Source organism: Acipenser ruthenus, chromosome 7, assembly GCF_902713425.1.
Source record: "Acipenser ruthenus chromosome 7, fAciRut3.2 maternal haplotype, whole genome shotgun sequence".
In the NCBI taxonomy this organism is placed as follows: Eukaryota; Metazoa; Chordata; class Actinopteri; order Acipenseriformes; family Acipenseridae; genus Acipenser; species Acipenser ruthenus.
Genome location: NC_081195.1, coordinates 43766801 through 43783674, shown reverse-complemented (window position 1 = coordinate 43783674; position 16874 = coordinate 43766801). Strand labels below are relative to the sequence as shown.

Genomic DNA, 16874 nt, shown 5'->3' with positions numbered 1-16874 from the left:
GCCTTGGTCCTGGATTGCAGGCCCTGGACTGAATCGAAATGGCGGCCTAAATCTGTGCCGGCCCTGGGCTGCCTTTTCTTTTTTGGAGCGTTCATGTATGAGGCTGTGTGGTCCAGTGGTTAAAGAAAAGGACTTGTAACCAGGAGGTCCCCGGTTAAAATCCCACCTCAGCCACTGACTCATTGTGTGACCCTGAGCAAGTCACTTAACCTCCTTGTGCTCCGTCTTTCGGGTGAGACATAATTGTAAGTGACTCTGCAGCTGATGCATAGTTCACACACCCTAGTCTCTGTAAGTCACCTTGGATAAAGGCGTCTGCTAAATAAACAAATAATAATAATAAAAGAAAAGGCAGCCCAGGGCCGCCTCAAATTGCGAGTGTGAACGGGGTCTAATACTCTAGTGTTGTAAAAACTGCTCCATGCAGCATATCAGAGTTACTATCAAAGGCCTAACTAAGCTACATAAAATATGTTCAGCTTTTTGTGTTTGTACTCAGAGTTGTGTTTTTTTTTTTTTTTTTTGATAAGGTATGTTCAGTCTCTTGCAGTTTAAACTTTGCAAACCTAGATAAGCGTCTGAAGAGTGGGTAAGTGCCAAGGTGAAAAAAACATTACAAATCCAGTACCAGCTGAAAGCTACGTGATCATATATTGTGTTGCATCTTTAATGCTGCATTTAAAATGGTAGTATTCCTGTTGACTATTAAGACTTTACAGAATTCTACTTTTAAAAGTAGCAAATCCTTTCTTATAGCAGCCCTCTATTATTCTGAAATAGCAGTAATGCAGTGCTGTCCAGCCATGATACACAGCATGTATGCACTGAGAAAACAGGAACACATTGTGCATGCATCCGAGAAATGGCACAGTAGTAAATGAATCCAGGGAAAATACACTGCTTTGAATATGTTCTGTAACTTGTTTGTCACAACCTTCTTGCATTATTACTGCCAATTAACGTTTGCAAGATAGCATATCTCACAAAAGATGGGCCCATTTTTTATAAAAGTTCAAAATGGAAGGCAGTGTGCAGACTCCAGAACACTCGCATTGCATCTGTTACTTTGAACAGAGCAAAGGCTGGATGCTAGTGCGATTTGGTTAGTGCTGGCCAAGCCATGGAAAATTGGATGCAGAAAGTGTTAGCAAATGAAGATAAACTGACTTCCCCATAAATAGTGAACACTGTGCATGCGTTTTCTGTAAATTGTCGATACTAGCAAAATAAGCATTCATTATTTCCATTACAGTAAACCTCTCATCATGGGAGCTTACAGTATATATCTGTATATTAAAGTATAGGTCTGTATATTAGTTTTTCTCAATCGCTAAAGCACAGTTATTGATACTATTGGCACAATTCTCAAAACCGTTAACACAAACACCAAAACAGTTGTGCGATGTCAAATGTATTCATACGTCTTGCAAAACCTAATATTTACATATGTTCTTTTAGGTTCATATCATTTAACTCTTCAACCAGAATGGATCAGCATGTGATTAAATACATAACCTTTACATTAAAAAAATAAAACATAAAACAGGGATGACCAAACTTCCTGACCTACAAACTGCATACCAAAATTTCCAAGACACGTACTGTAAAACGTGAAATGTTTGTGAGAGCAAGACATTTTAAATACTAGCGCTGTTGTGCAGTACAGTAGTTAGGCTATCTCTTGATGCCAGCAAAATATACAAGAACAAGGGATAGAACATTGCCTACACAGTTTCTGTGTAATTTGTATTGTACTGTAGATACAGTGTATTAAACTTTAAATGTAACACTGGTGTTTTTCCATTATTTTTGTTTATACTGTATGTATTACACACTTTAAATAAATTATATTCAGTTATGAAGCAAAATACAATAACTGACCTGGTTTCACACACACAAAAAAAACAACACCACATAAAAACACACATTTTTGTGAGGATTCTTTTTGACAAGCTCTTTTCTTGAAGATTGACTGCTGTGTGTATTAAATACTGTTGAGCTTTGTGGATGAAAAATGCATTGTATTTATTTTGAAAGGGATTACAGTACCTGCTCATGACGAGACATAAGATATGTAAATATAATATTAATTTTAGACCTCCAATATAACATTTAAACATGCATTCTCTAGTCTAGCGCCAACACTCCAAACAATTCATTCATCTGAATAAGGTCATTGCCAGGAGCGATATTCCATGCTTGCCATACAAAACTCGCTTGAGTCGTTAAATCAGCTTCTTTACTGAACACCGAAAGCAGCATCTGCCTTAAGCCTGATCCAGGAGGATATTCAGATGAAAATGTGTTTTCATGATGTTTGAGGTTGCTCGCCTTGTACAGGCCCCGAAACAAACGATCACATAATTCAAAATTATGACATTTACTTTCAACTGCACATCTGACTTCGGCATACGCATGCGCCAGCGTGCAGTGTCGAAAGTCAACAAGAGATTATATCCTTGAGTGAACATGCAGGCTCAAAGAAACTGCCGAGAGAAGAAAGAATGAATACAGAGAACACAAGTAATAAACGTTGTGCTTATTTTTACTTTCTTTTTATTTTTGTTTATTATTCTTTCTTCAGTTCATTCGAACTGCAAGGCGTGCGTCACCCAGGATTTCACCGGGAGCCGCACTGGAACTGCAAAAGAGCCGTGGTTTGGCCACCTCTGCCATAATGGTTTAATTACTATCTATCTATCTATCTATCTATCTATCTATAATGTGCGTGAGTTTACGTATTTACGCTGTAACTCGGTTAGTTGTAATTTATATTGAAAAACCCGAACCTAATCTCAATACATTTGTCTCATACAGACACACCAGTAGTGCTGGTTGTTTTGTTGTTTTGACGTGTATTAATAACGTTTGCTAGTATACTTTTTAATGGGGCGGAATTTGCCATGACAGCAGCAGACTGCAGGCGGCACACACAGCAAGCGATTTTCTTATGCATGTTTGAAGGAGAGGGAGTGTGGGGTGGGGGGGGGGGGGGGGACCTGATGGGGAACCTGAAAAAAAAGAAAAAGCCATGGGGAGTCTAGCCCTAGTTATGATCGTCCGTATATCTGTTTATTCTTAGGCTTGCTACTATTCTATTTTTATTTTTTTGCCAAATCGACGATTAATATCGATGTTTATTTTAGAAAGAATTTACCGTTTTTTTTCCCCGATATCTATCTTTATTTTTCAATACAAGCAGAGAATGGGGGAAATCGACCTTTATGCTGGAATTTGTCACTTGAAGACAAGGCAGACGGGCCCGCTTCGTCCTGCCGCAGAGACTTCAGCTGTCAGTCAGGGTGTTGTGCACAATATTCATTAAGTGTTTTCCTCTTGCACACCACTTTCAAATTAAATTAGTAACTGTCACCATATACCTATAGCAAAAGCTTACCTACACCTTAACCCTCTAATTTCAAAGTAGGCGCTTTTAATGACAGGCGCTGTAGCCAGCAAATGAAAGTGCAGTGCAGGTTTTGATGATTGACAGTCATTTAAACGAATGAGAGCATTCTAGCACTGCTTCAGTCAACGAACAGAACAGGGTGAAAGTGACAGTGAAAATACAGTACTAACAGACCACTGAGATAACTGACAGCGACCCCTAGCCATTCAGAGTGGGACAGACAGTAAGCATAAAAACTACACAAACTAGAGATTTGTAAATGATTATTTTTGGTAAGAAAATAAAAAAAAAATAGCGAGAGGTTTTATCAACGTTTATCCTAAATAAATTTATTTCAGTCGATGACGGCAAAGTTTGCGATTTAATCAATGAATTTGAATAATCGTTGCAGCACTAATTTGTAACATCAACCATGTATACATGTGACATTTGATTATAGATTAATGAATTGTGACATTTGCATTTCCATGTGTAGAATTATTTAAAATAATGAGCACTAATTGTGAGCAACAGCATAGAGAGATTTGTTTTGAAAACAAGACACTCTACATATGAAACTTATATTAAAGTGCTGGAATTGCATTAACTGAACCATACAGATGGCTTATAATTTAGCTTTGTGTGTTAACCAGAGACATGTGTTAGTAGTTTTGGTGTTTGTGTTAACTGTTTTGAGAATTGTGCTAATAGTTTCAGGCATTTTGCTTTTAGCAATTAAGAAACTGTAAACCTGACACGAATTGGATATGTGCTTAAAATAAAATGAATGAAGGTTTTTTTCTATTAAAGCTACAATTTCCATAGCAGCAAGTTTGTCAAGCAGCATTGTCACACAGAGAGCCTTGTATGTATAGTACAAGGTTACTAGCCCGCAGATGTAGGGTGGGGACATAGCTAAAGTAATGCAGACAAGCCTGTGAAAATGTAAGATAAATACAAGGTTATTTTGGCAGATTTGGCAATGTCTGCGCATATTAAACCTGACATGAATTGAACATGTTCCAGTTTCTCAAATAGTAGTAGTATAGGACTGAGCTCCTTTCAAATGGCAGCTGTATGTTTTCCTCAAGGCCTGTTAAAGTTTATAAAACACCTAAACACTTTCAAAATAAAATAATAAAAAAAACTTTCCTAAGTGCATTGTTAATCAGTAAAAACCTTGCCAAACTAGTTTCGTTTCTTAATTTCTTTAGCCAGTTTCTTAATTTCTTAACATTATAATTATTTATTGTAACAGATTTCATCTCTCAAGGCCAACACATTTGGCGATCGTCGCTGTCGTGTTGCTGTGCAGTTTATACTTTCTACAGGCAATTGCCCTGCTCAAACTGCAGTCGCTGTTGTACCACAGTGGTACTCCTGCAGTAACGCAAACATTTCAGCTGGCAATTTTTATATATTCAGTGCGATGGAAACTCCTCTGGCAAAATCTAACGTCACCCTTCGCTTTGACATGTGACTGCCGTAGTGGAGTCATTTTACTTTTTTGCTTTATGAAATACTGGAGACCTTCATAAAAGCTGATTATAACATCTCTGAGTGTATAAACCTTTTTTTTTTTTGTATTGTATTTGATTGCTAAGAATGTTTGTTTCTTTATTTCCTTTCGTTTTAGGTTGCAGATTTGAATTCTTTGTGATTGCACCAATGGCAGTACAGGCTGGGATTCAGGTACTGTAGTCCTTTTTTTTTTTTTTTTTTTTTACTGTTGAAAAGAAAGGCTGCACTGTGTTTAAAAAAAAAAAAAAAAAAAAAAAAAAAATGGATTCTGATGTCATGAAACAGCTTTGTGTAGATTATCTGTGTTTTACAGAGATTCTAATTTAAATCTTGTGATTGTGTCTACTTTCAAACCAGTCATTTCTTTTGAACATAGAACACTGCAAAGTGTAACCTGTCAAACTGTCTTGTTTAAACTTTCCTGTCGAAACATACAAGTTTGTATATCAGGTAGTTGATCGTTACATCAATAACAAAGACTGTCTAAAACAAATCATTTTATTGAAGATAACTCTTTTTAAATATGACAAATCTGGATTTCTTTTTTTTTTTTAAAGAACAGATGCCCTACTAAATCATTGCAGGGCTTCTGGTACCCAGCTGTAGTCACTTAGCCACACTGACCAAACGTCATCTGTTTAATAAATGATGCGATCCGGGCATTCCTTTGTTAGCTACGCTGCTGTACACCACCAGGAACTTGCTGGCACCTCAGTGATACAACGAACCATCAGTACATGCCAAAATCATTGGAATGGGGTTAAATTGAAGAAAAGGGAACAATGCTTTTTGCTGTCTCGTTTGTAGGTGTGGTTTGGAGAAAGGTTTGACGTTCCTGTTTTGAGCCCTAGAAGTCCTTTGACTCCCAGACCTGGACCTGGCTTGAAAGATGTTTTCCAGTATGACCAGTGGCTTTCGGTGCGACATGAAGCCACCCTGGTGCCCATGCAGGAAGATTTGGCAATCTGGCTGAGCGGCATGCTGGGTAAAAGATCTCTGTCTATTATGCTCTGTGACCAGTGAGATTTTGTTTTGTGGGATTATAACAAAAAATCTTTTAATGTAAGTCTCCTGGGCAGGATGCCATTTCTATAACAAACCCTGTCAGTGATATTTGTTCTGGAATAAGACCAGCCTGTCCGTTTTATGAATTATAATTTTATAAAAGAAAACGTTTGTAATAAACTACTTGGAGCCTTCCATTTAATACACTTTTTGTTTATAAAAATGACTAATACATACCAATTTCAAATGATTTAACATTCAGGGAATTTAAATCTCATTCCGGTAATACTGTCAGCTACATCCAGTAGGTTGATTCCTGTATTTCAAATAGTGAAAGACAAAGTTGGAAGTATAGTTGAGGTTCCCGGAACATTTTAAACACACTGCGGACCTAAAAAAAAAAGTATCACTTATAATATTATGATGAACATATAGCTAAATACCGGTATATTCCAACAATGAAACAGTTATGCTTACTGCTTGCCTCAATAATATTGCTGTGAAATTGGATAATCTAAACCTTTTCATAACTTTTATCCCTCCTGAGTGTGTTCTTTTGCTTGTCTGATGTTATGTTTTTTCATGTTTATTTACACTGTATATCCAGTCATGTGAAATGTGAAGCCTGTCTGGGTCACAACACCAAAATCAGATACGCGAGGCTGCACTTCATGATTAAACACATTTTGATAAATGTTGTGGCCATAAAGAAACAACCAGCACATGTTAAGCACGGCTGTGAGGAAAGCTGTTGAATTGTAATCTGACTGGGCTCTGCCTGTTATTCCAGATCGAGAAGTTAAGGCAGAGCGTTTCATGGAAGAGCTGGATAATGGGGTTCTACTTTGCCAGTTGATCGGGGTCCTTCAGAACAAAGTACAAGAATGCTGCAGCACAGACAAATGGAAGGTAAGCATACAGTAGTGCTAGTGTCTTTGCAGTCATGTCATTTAATTTATTTATTTATTTATTTATTTATTTATTTATTTGTTTTGAATCAAACCTGGGTTCTAACTCAATGTGCTGTATTTTTGCACAATGAACTCCAGCTTTTTCTTTGATTCTGATCAATTTTTTAGTATTTAAAAAAAAAAAAAAAACCCTGCAAGTGCTTTCACTTCTGCCGCTTTGTTCAAGATGATGGAGCTGCTTGATGGAGGTGTCGTGTTTAGTCATTTATTATACACATTTTTACAAATTGTATCTAATAAACTCTTAGGATGTCAAAATAATCTATCACTGCCATCTAGCTGATTTAATTGAGAACAAGCACAGTGAGCTTGATGTCTCTCTTCTGTACTAGTAGTTGCTATACTTAGAAGGATGTGACTCCTTCATCAAATGAAAGATTCCAAGTTAACAAAATAGCAACGCCAGACTTTATTTTATATCAGGAGACTTAAGTATAGAGTACATACAGGTTTCTTAATCTGTAATGAGATATACCTTTCCTTTTGTTTAGCATTTTCCCATGAAGAAAGTCCCCTGCAAAAAGAACGCCCCTTCAGGTTCCTTCTTTGCTCGTGACAACACTGCTAATTTCCTGTGCTGGTGCCGAGATGTAGGAGTGGATGAGACATACCTCTTTGAATCTGAGGGTTTGGGTGAGTCTTTGTCAAACCTGTTTGGTTCTTTTGTAGGTTTGTTTGGTTATTTGTTTTGTAAAGATTTTAGAGTCCCTCTCTATTACAAGCCATTGGCAAATTGTCTTTCGAATGCCTTCATTGAAGATTGCAAAACAAAGCTTCTATTGAAAGGGTAAAGCAGGCAGGGTTGCATATGACTCCCATTGCATAGCAGTTTGATCCATTTCACACCTGAGCTTGTTATCTGTACACTGTGGCTAATCAAGCTAGTAGTAAAACCTGGGATGGATGAAACTACTGTACAATAGGAGTCTTATTTCTAAACCTGTATTTGGATTGGGAATGTAGTACAGTAGTCTCGGGCTAAAAGAATACCCCTCGGGAAGCAAGCGAAGTGTTCTCTAGCCGAAGTGTTCTCTAAGATGAAGTTGACCACAGACACAATAAGAATCAATCAATCAATCAATCAATCAATCAATCAATCAATAAATAAATAAATAAATAGGAAATTTTTATTTAATATAAAAAAAAGAAATATACATGACAAACCAAATTAACTTTACTGTTTTACATCATATATGTATATATTTTTTCAGATAAAAATGGTTAAGTTAGTCGTTTGGTATACATTACTTAAATAAACAAACATAAAAATGAATAGTTTTTCACTTTTTATATTTACGAATACTGCTACTAGTGCACAGTTATTGGAAAGGTGAATACAGTGCATCTGATAACTTTTTTAAAAGTGTGTGAATAGTGTAAAGTGGGTTTTTATTCAGAAATGAAGATTGACTCTCCTCAATATATATATATATATATATACACAGTGCCTTGCAAAAGTATTCAGACCCCTGACCAGTTCTCTCATATTACTGAATTACAAATGGTACATTGAAATTTCATTCTGTTTGATATTTTATTTTAAAACACTGAAACTCAAAATCAATTATTGTAAGGTGACATTGGTTTTATGTTGGGAAATATTTTTAAGAAAAATAAAAAAACTGAAATATCTTGCTTGCATAAGTATTCAACCCCTGTACTGTGGAAGCTCCCAGTTTACACCAATGAAAGAAATTGCCCTAACAAGGACACAATTACCTTACCATTGGCCTCCACCTGTGAACCATTAAAGTTGCTGTCACATTTTCTGGATAAAAACCCCACTGTTGAAGGATCATTGGTCAGGCTGTGAATCTGAATGCATAGATTAGGGAAAGGGTACAAAATAATATCCAAGTGTTTGGATATCCCAGTGAGCACAGTTGGATCAATAATCAGGAAGTGGAAGCTGCATCACACCACCCAGGCACTGTCAAGAAAAGCTGGTCCCTCAAAACTCAGTGCTCAAACAAGAAGGAGACTTGTGAGAGAAGCCACAGAGAGGCCAACAATCACTTTGAAGGAGCTACAGAGTTCAGTGGCTGGGAGTGGAGTAATGGTGCACCAGTCAACCATATCAAGAGCTCTGCATAACACTGGCCTGTATGGGAGGGTGGCAAGAAAGAAGCTGTTACTCAAAAAGTACCATCTGAAAGCACGTCAGGAGTTTGCCAGAAAGCATGAGAATGACCCAGCTGCGATGTGGGAAAAGGTTTTGTGGTCAGATGAGACCAAGATAGAGCTTTTTGGCCAAAACTCAAAGCGCTATGTGTGGCGCAAACCTAACACTGCCCATGCCTCAAGACACACCATCCCTACAGTGAAGTATGGTGGTGGCAGCATCATGCTGTGGGGATGCTTCTCATCAGCAGGGACTGGGCATCTTGTTAAAATTGAAGGAATGGATGGAGCAAAATACAGGGAAATACTGCAAGAGAACCTGCTTCAGTCCGCTAAAAAACTGAAGCTTGGGAGGAAATTCACCTTTCAGCAGGACAATGATCCCAAGCACAAGGCCAAAGCAACATTGGAGTGGCTCAAGAACAAAAAAGTCAATGTCCTACAGTGGCCCAGTCAAAGTCCTGATCTCAATCCCATTGAGAATCTGTGGCACTATTTGAAAATTGCAGTCCACAAGCGTCGTCCAACCAACCTGGTTGGACGACGCTTGTGGACTGCAATTTTGCAAATCTGCCAAGAAGAATGGGCCAAAATCACTCAGACACTGTGTGCAAAGCTGGTACATACTTACCCCAAAAGACTTAAAGCTGTTATTGCAGCGAAAGGTGGCTCTACCAAATATTAATGTGTGGGGGTTGAATACTTATGCAAGCAAGATACAAGATATTTCAGTTATATATATATATATATATATATATATATATATATATATATATATATATATATATAAACTGAACCGTAATATGCGGTCGAGTTTCAGTTGAATAATGAGAACACCGTTCACTGGGTAGTAAGTGTTATTTCCTAATTGCTTATGCCTCAAAAGTATAGAAAATGGCTATTATTCCCCACAAACTTTGCTTTTGTGACCAGGACAGTGATATTTTGAAATTTGCCTATTTTCCAGAACATTCCAGATAGATTCAGTGCTGAGTAAACTTGGAGTAACTTCTAGAACTTTCTAGAACTTTCCAGTAATATAAATAGTAGTATAAATACAGGGGCCTTAAGCCCACCAGTTCAGTTTAGTTCCAGCTGCCTAAGTGGATACATATCTGCATTTTTCTGAGATGGCATCAAGAGGCTGCAAGCATCCGGCAGACGCATTTTGCTATGTGAAAAAGGACTCAGTGGAAGCATCTGCTAAGATGTGTGAGGCCTACAAAGCATATTTCGGCATGCCTGTCGGGGATCAAGACAAACCCTGGGCATCTCATTTCACCTGCGAGCACTGCAAAAAAACTCTGGAAGGTAAGATGGACAATTGTTGCTCGGAATTTTATGTTATAAAATTTGTTAATTTTTAAAATTGTAAAAGTTTTTAATTTAAAAATGTTTTACAATTTTCAATGTTATTGAAAAAATATATCATATATGAAAAATGTTGCGAGAATCTCTTACACATTAGTCATGGGTGAAATAAATGTATTTTTGTAGGATGGTACAGAGGGGAAAAGAGAGCCATGAAGTTCGCTATCCCAAGAATTTGGCGGGAACCCACTGACCACTCAAGCAACTGCTACTTCTGCATGGTGGACCCTTCCAAACGTCGGACTGGCAAGAATGCACCTGCTATCACGTATCCGGACCTTACTTCATCCATCGCCTCGGTGCCACACTGCCATGAGCTCCCCGTACCCACTCCTCCGGAGAGAGAGCAGCCATCTTTAGAAGAGAGCAGGAAGTCAGAGAGCGAGGAAGACGTTGTAGATCCAGATGACAATTTCAGAGGTGGAGCTGAGGAGAGAAACCCATACTACCCCAACCAAAAAGACCTCAACGACTTGATTAGAGATCTTGGTCTCACCAAGTCCAATGCCGAGCTTTTGACGTCTAGGCTTAAGCAGTGGAACTTGTTGGATGAAAGTGTGCAAGTTGCAGATCAGGGGAAGCGTCGCCAACCTTTTTCCAGCTTCTTCACCCGTCAAGATGGGCTCTGCTTCTGCCACAATGGGACCAGTCTGTTCGAGGCAATCGGAATCGCCTGTAACCAGAATGAGTGGCGCCTCTTCATTGACAGCTCATCCAGGAGCCTCAAAGCCGTGCTGCTCCATAATGGTAACAAGTACCCGTCTCTTCCCCTGGCTCACTCGGTGCACCTCAAAGAGGATTACAACAGCATCAAGACCTTGCTGGACGCCTTGAAGTATAATGAGTATGGCTGGGAGGTCATAGGAGACTTCAAAATGGTGGCATTCCTAATTGGTCTCCAAGGTGGTTTTACCAAGTTTCCCTGCTATCTTTGCCTTTGGGACAGCAGGGACACCAAGGCGCACTACCACAGGCGGGACTGGCCACAGCAGACTGAGTTCTCTGTGGGGAGGAACAACGTCAAGTGGGAGCCACTGGTGGACCCCCGGAAGGTGCTGATGCCACCACTGCACATCAAATTGGGCCTTATGAAACAATTTGTCAGAGCTCTAGATAAGGAGTCAGCAGCCTTCAAGTACCTTCAAGACTTCTTCCCTAAGCTGTCTGAGGCAAAGGTCAAAGCCGGTGTCTTCGTCGGACCACAGATAAAGAAGATCCTGGAGTGCAATGAATTCCCCAAGAAGCTCACTAGTAAGGAGAAAGCGGCTTGGAACAGCTTTGTCGCAGTGGTTCGGGGCTTCCTGGGCAATCACAAGGCCGAAAACTATGTGGAGCTGGTTGAGACTCTGGTGAAGAACTACGGCACAATGGGCTGTAGGATGTCCCTCAAAGTCCATATCCTTGATGCTCATCTTGATAAATTCAAGGAGAACATGGGAGCGTACTCGGAGGAGCAAGGCGAGCGCTTCCACCAGGATATACTGGACTTTGAACGCCGCTACCAAGGACAGTATAACGAGAACATGATGGGAGACTACATTTGGGGGCTGATTCGTGAAAGTGATTTACAGTATAATCGTAAATCTCGAAAAACTACTCGCTTCTAAATTTTTTGTAGTCATTTTTGTATTACTTTAGTATAAATACATGTTAATTTGGATTCATATGTTGTTTTTTTCTGACTTTATGTGAACGAAAAGACACAAATTCGCCCGTTTTCTCATTGGAAATAGGTAAATTTCAAAATATCACTGTCCTGGTCACAAAAGCAGTTTGTGGGGAATAATAGCCATTTTCTATACTTTTGAGGCATAAGCAATTAGGAAATAACACTTACTACCCAGGAACAAAAATTGTGTTACATAGTGGAATCAATTGAAACTCGGCCGCATAAAAATGTCACCAGCTCCGCTCAGTAAAAGAGAGATGGGAGTTAGTGAGAGAGACAGAGGGAGAAAGGAGAATGGGGATCGAGTAATTATATATCTTGAAGATTATATATATATATATATATATATATATATATATATATATATATATATATATATATATATATATATATATATATATAAATATAAATATAAATATAAATATAAATAAATAAATAAATAAATACCTTTTGTTTTGGCCATCGAGCCCTTTTGTTTTGAGTTCCTGTTTATTTTGTTTGCTGCCTTTTGTTCTGCCTGTGTGTCTGTCTTCCAGGTCCGTCAGCAGGTACAAACTACAGTACAATAACACTTCAACATTGTTGTGCTGCCTCCACTGTATACATGTATATATTTACTGTATCTTGAATGTGTCATGACAGAAATAAACCTGCCAACAAAGAAGAATGCATTTTCTTTTTGTCTTTCAGTTTTACACAAGGAACCAAGGCAGGTGTGCCTTTGCCTGCTAGAAATTGGAAGGATGGTATCCCAGTAAGTGTTGAAGAAAATGTACATTTTCTGTAAAATGTATTTTAAGATGTCCAAGGTGTGTGTGTGTGTGTGTGTGTGTGTGTGTGTCTGTGTGTGTGTGTGGGAGTTTTTTTTTGTTTTTGTTTTTTTAAACAATATGTTTGTCTTTTCAGGTATGGAGTAGACCCTCCAGTTCTAGTTAAGCTGGAAAAGGAAATTGAGTTGGAAGAAACGCTGCTCATCACAACAGGACCGACTGCTCCTATCAAAACTTTCAGTGTGTGCTGTAATCATGGGGACCTTCATGAAGCCGTAAGTAAAGCAAACCAGTGTTGCATTGGTCCTGTTCAAAATAGCGTGTGTGTGTGTTGATATTAAACAATATATTGCTTTTATAGTTCTACAAAAATAGTATAACTTGATCAGAAAATTGAGAAGATACTTTTCAGCAGGTTGAGGGAAGAACAAGTAATTGGATAAAGAACTGTTTATAATTATATATATATATATTCAATATGAAGTTAAACAATTTCCACACCTTGCACGATAAAATATACTACAATACAGTATTTAAGAAAATTAGAAGTCATTTCACATTTTGTCAATCAATTTAGTCCACTATCAATATTTATTCATTATTACACAGTTCCCTAATTTGTGGTTCTTATCTGGCTAGGAGAAAGACAATCTATATCTAACGGTAGTGTTGTTTCTGTGTATTTCTTTATACAGTAATATAAACACTTCACCAGTGTACAGTTTGGTTGAAATATTTATTTCTTTTTTAAATTCTTTAGAAAAAAAAAAGTGTAAACTTAAGGTGTATTCAGTATTTATTTATTTTTTTACTTGGTGTTCAATACACATGTGAAAGATTACTGTGAAATAAATACTGTGCAAAACGCGAGACTGTTGCAGTCCTTTCCTTTTGCAGTTTTTGTTTGTTATATGGAATGACAAGGTTGTTTTGCATGCAACACCCATCCATTTAAATGTCATGACAAAGAACAAGCAACAAATGTGTTCCTTGCAGATCAGAGCATCAGCAATGCAGTGCAAAGACGTGATCTTTATTACAGTGATGTCTGTAAGCAGAAAGTAAACAAGATCTCATTTTGCCCTTTTGAATTTTTGCTTCAGGTCCAGAACATTGCGGAAGACAACCCTTGCAATTGCTCTCACAGGTTTTCAATTGAATATTTATCTGAGGGCAGATACAGACTGGGAGATAAAATTCTGTTCATAAGGGTGAGTAGGAAGGAAAATAAATTGGGACCCTTTTTAATAAAAGATGCAATTTTAAGAACACATTCTAAATTGGACGGGGGCAATAAAATGTATCATAAACACCACATCAATGATATGAAAAGAAGGAACTAATGAGCCCAGCTGTGGTGCTCTCCTTGTTAGGAACAGGGGTTCTTTTATAGCTTGGTGGTGACTCAGCTTGCATGTCAATGTCATTCAGTTTTGCTCTTCAAACTACAAAGCAAAATTAGTGCTAAAACCCTACTTCCTGTCTTTTTTTTTTTTAATACTTCAGACATAATAGAATGTTACCTATTCCAAACAAACCGATTAGATTCTTTGTTACAACTCTGAGATTTTATAGTGAATTAAAGCTGTAATTGCTGACTGATTCGTAGCCACCAGGAACACAGCCTTTACACCTTTGTAGAAGATGTTAGTTTAATTTGTACCTCCTTCAAACATTTTGTCATGCATTACCAGTGACATAATCAAATGTTCCTTGTGTTATTTAAAGAACTGGAACATTTTGCATTGTCAACAAAATCTGCCATCATTTCTTTCTTTTTCCTGGAATCATAAAAAAAAAAGATGTGAAATGGGTATGACCTGAAACATTAGGAAAAAGCTGTTTCCTGGTAAAGTGCTCTCAAAATGCAGCTAGCCACACCAATCTGTTAGAGTGATCTATTTTTGTACTTGCATTGCAGTGCTATTAAAGCAGCCTCTCCAATATTTTATCAAGACGTATTACATTGGATGAAAACCAATAAACATGGTGCTGCCCTTCAGAGATGTAAAATTTATTTTTCTAAGTGACACCACATGCTAAACACTTCCCCTTTGGGGTAGTACCCAAGTGTTGCAGAAAACCACATATGTTTTAATTTGTTGACAAACGCAAGACGAAACACGGTAGTTGTGATCAAACTTTTATAGGAGAGTATAGATTGACAGGTGAGAGCCAAAGTATAGGAATAAAAGATGGGATTCGGTCACGCTGCGGACCTTGTGTCTGGAACTGTGCGCATCGACTTGGCCAGAGTATTTAGGAAAGGCTGCATCGAAGCAGAATTGAGGTAAGGATAGGAATCATAGTGGGAAAGAGGGCGTCTCCTGCGCCCCCTGAATTATGCCTTAAGGCTGACATTAAGTACAGTAAGAACGTTTCTGTGATATTTGTAAAATCTTGCAAAGTTGATGTGAACACCCTTTTTAATGCAATGCATGTTTAATTCATAGTACGGTTCTAATGATGATGACATCCAACATATTAGCGTAGCCCCTCCTTAATTACCACAAAATGACACACACTGGCATGGCATTTAGAGGTTTGTTGTGGCCTATCCTGATAATAAAAAAAAAAAGACAGCGGCAAGTGATTTTTTTTTTTTCAGGAATAGTAGCGCTACAATCGTAGCATGCTACCTGTATGTTATAAACATAGCCTTAGATAGCTCTCAGAATATTGATCAATGTCAGGCTCTAGTAACAGCAACTCCATTGAGACTTTGCTGAAACATAATTATAGGAAATGATCAAGAGGCCAGTAGGTGTTCACTTAACATATAACAAGTGCATTGGACAAATGCATTTGTGTTGCAAGGTTTAAAATCTATCAACATGGGCAGAATCCTAGTACTCTATGTGTAGATTGCAGTGCTGTTTATTGTTATATGACTTGTGTTAAATAACAAACCAAACAGCTTTGAGCTGCTTGGGATTTACTTCAGTTAGACGCTGTCATGCGATCCCCTGTTTTGAAGCTGCTGATCAATTTTAAATGATAGTGTTTATTGATGTTTTAATTTTGTACGTTTGTTCTGCTTTAATTGTGTTCCCCTTGGTGTTCAATTTAATGAAATGATTTCCTTTTTTTTAGCACCGTCCCGTCCCATCCCCGGTTTATTCTTTTGTACATTCCAATCTCACACTTTATTTAAAAAATGTACCCAATCATTCTGCAAACTCCATTTGAAAAGATTTATGACTTCAGTTCTTTTGCGTTTTACAGAGTACAAAACTAATTTAAAATACTGTACTGACTATGGACTTGTAAAATTCCTGACACCTGTAGGATATGTATTTTCTATATTAAATTGCCATTGTTCAGAATCTAATTATATTGGTAGACTTATGATTTCCCTTGATGCTAGCCCTAGCTTGTTTCACAGTTGTATAGATTTCAAGTGTCTTACAAACTGCTTCATGTCCATGTTTCCTGCAGACCCAGACCAGACAAATGTTAGGGCTACATTGTGAGGGGTGGGGTTGAATTGAGAGTGGGGGAGTGGGGGAGTGGGAAAGAGGTGCTGACACTTAGCCGTGTGATGTAGTTTCATCTCAGAGATGTTTAAAAAGGCAATGTAGAAAACATGGTAATTCCATAGTTCCAGTTGTTTTGGATACTGACATTTTCTAGGTCAAAAATTCTCCACATGCGTGAAAATTATTCTGTAACAACATTTTGGGCATCTGGCCCACAGGCTCACGTAATCTTAGCCCGGTAAACATCTTAGGAAAGCCTTGCTGATCTAATGCAGTTGACAGGAGGACATGTTTTATTACAAGGGTCTGACTACAGGAAGCTGTCATTAACCTTGGACCAAGATTGTCTGCAGTAATAGAACCAGAAGTTGTTTGCAAAAGGGCATTTACTAAAATAAACAGTTTGTTCATAAGGTTCTAGCCCCTCCTAACACTTAAATTACTGGAATATTTGTAATTTCAAATGATTTGATTGGCTTGGACAGATTTAATACTATCCAAAATTCACTCATTCTCCAATACATTTTTTTTTTTTATTTCAGTACATTTTCAAATTGTTTAGTAATCCGCATAAATCAA

At 37.9% G+C, this 16874-nt stretch overlaps 1 protein-coding gene across 2 annotated transcripts in view; it reads left to right on the top strand.

The window, feature by feature from the left end:
* LOC117415369 (GAS2-like protein 3) overlaps positions 1-16874 on the top strand; it is a 33456-nt gene that overhangs the window by 11881 nt on the left and 4701 nt on the right. For both annotated transcript variants that reach the window (XM_034025620.3, XM_034025621.3), the window contains exons 2-8: positions 5025-5080; positions 5717-5894; positions 6705-6823; positions 7377-7518; positions 12737-12800; positions 12953-13091; positions 13920-14027. In XM_034025620.3, the coding sequence (XP_033881511.2) occupies positions 5057-5080; positions 5717-5894; positions 6705-6823; positions 7377-7518; positions 12737-12800; positions 12953-13091; positions 13920-14027 (774 nt within the window). In that variant the 5' untranslated portion in view covers positions 5025-5056. The remainder of the gene's footprint in view (positions 1-5024; positions 5081-5716; positions 5895-6704; positions 6824-7376; positions 7519-12736; positions 12801-12952; positions 13092-13919; positions 14028-16874) is intronic.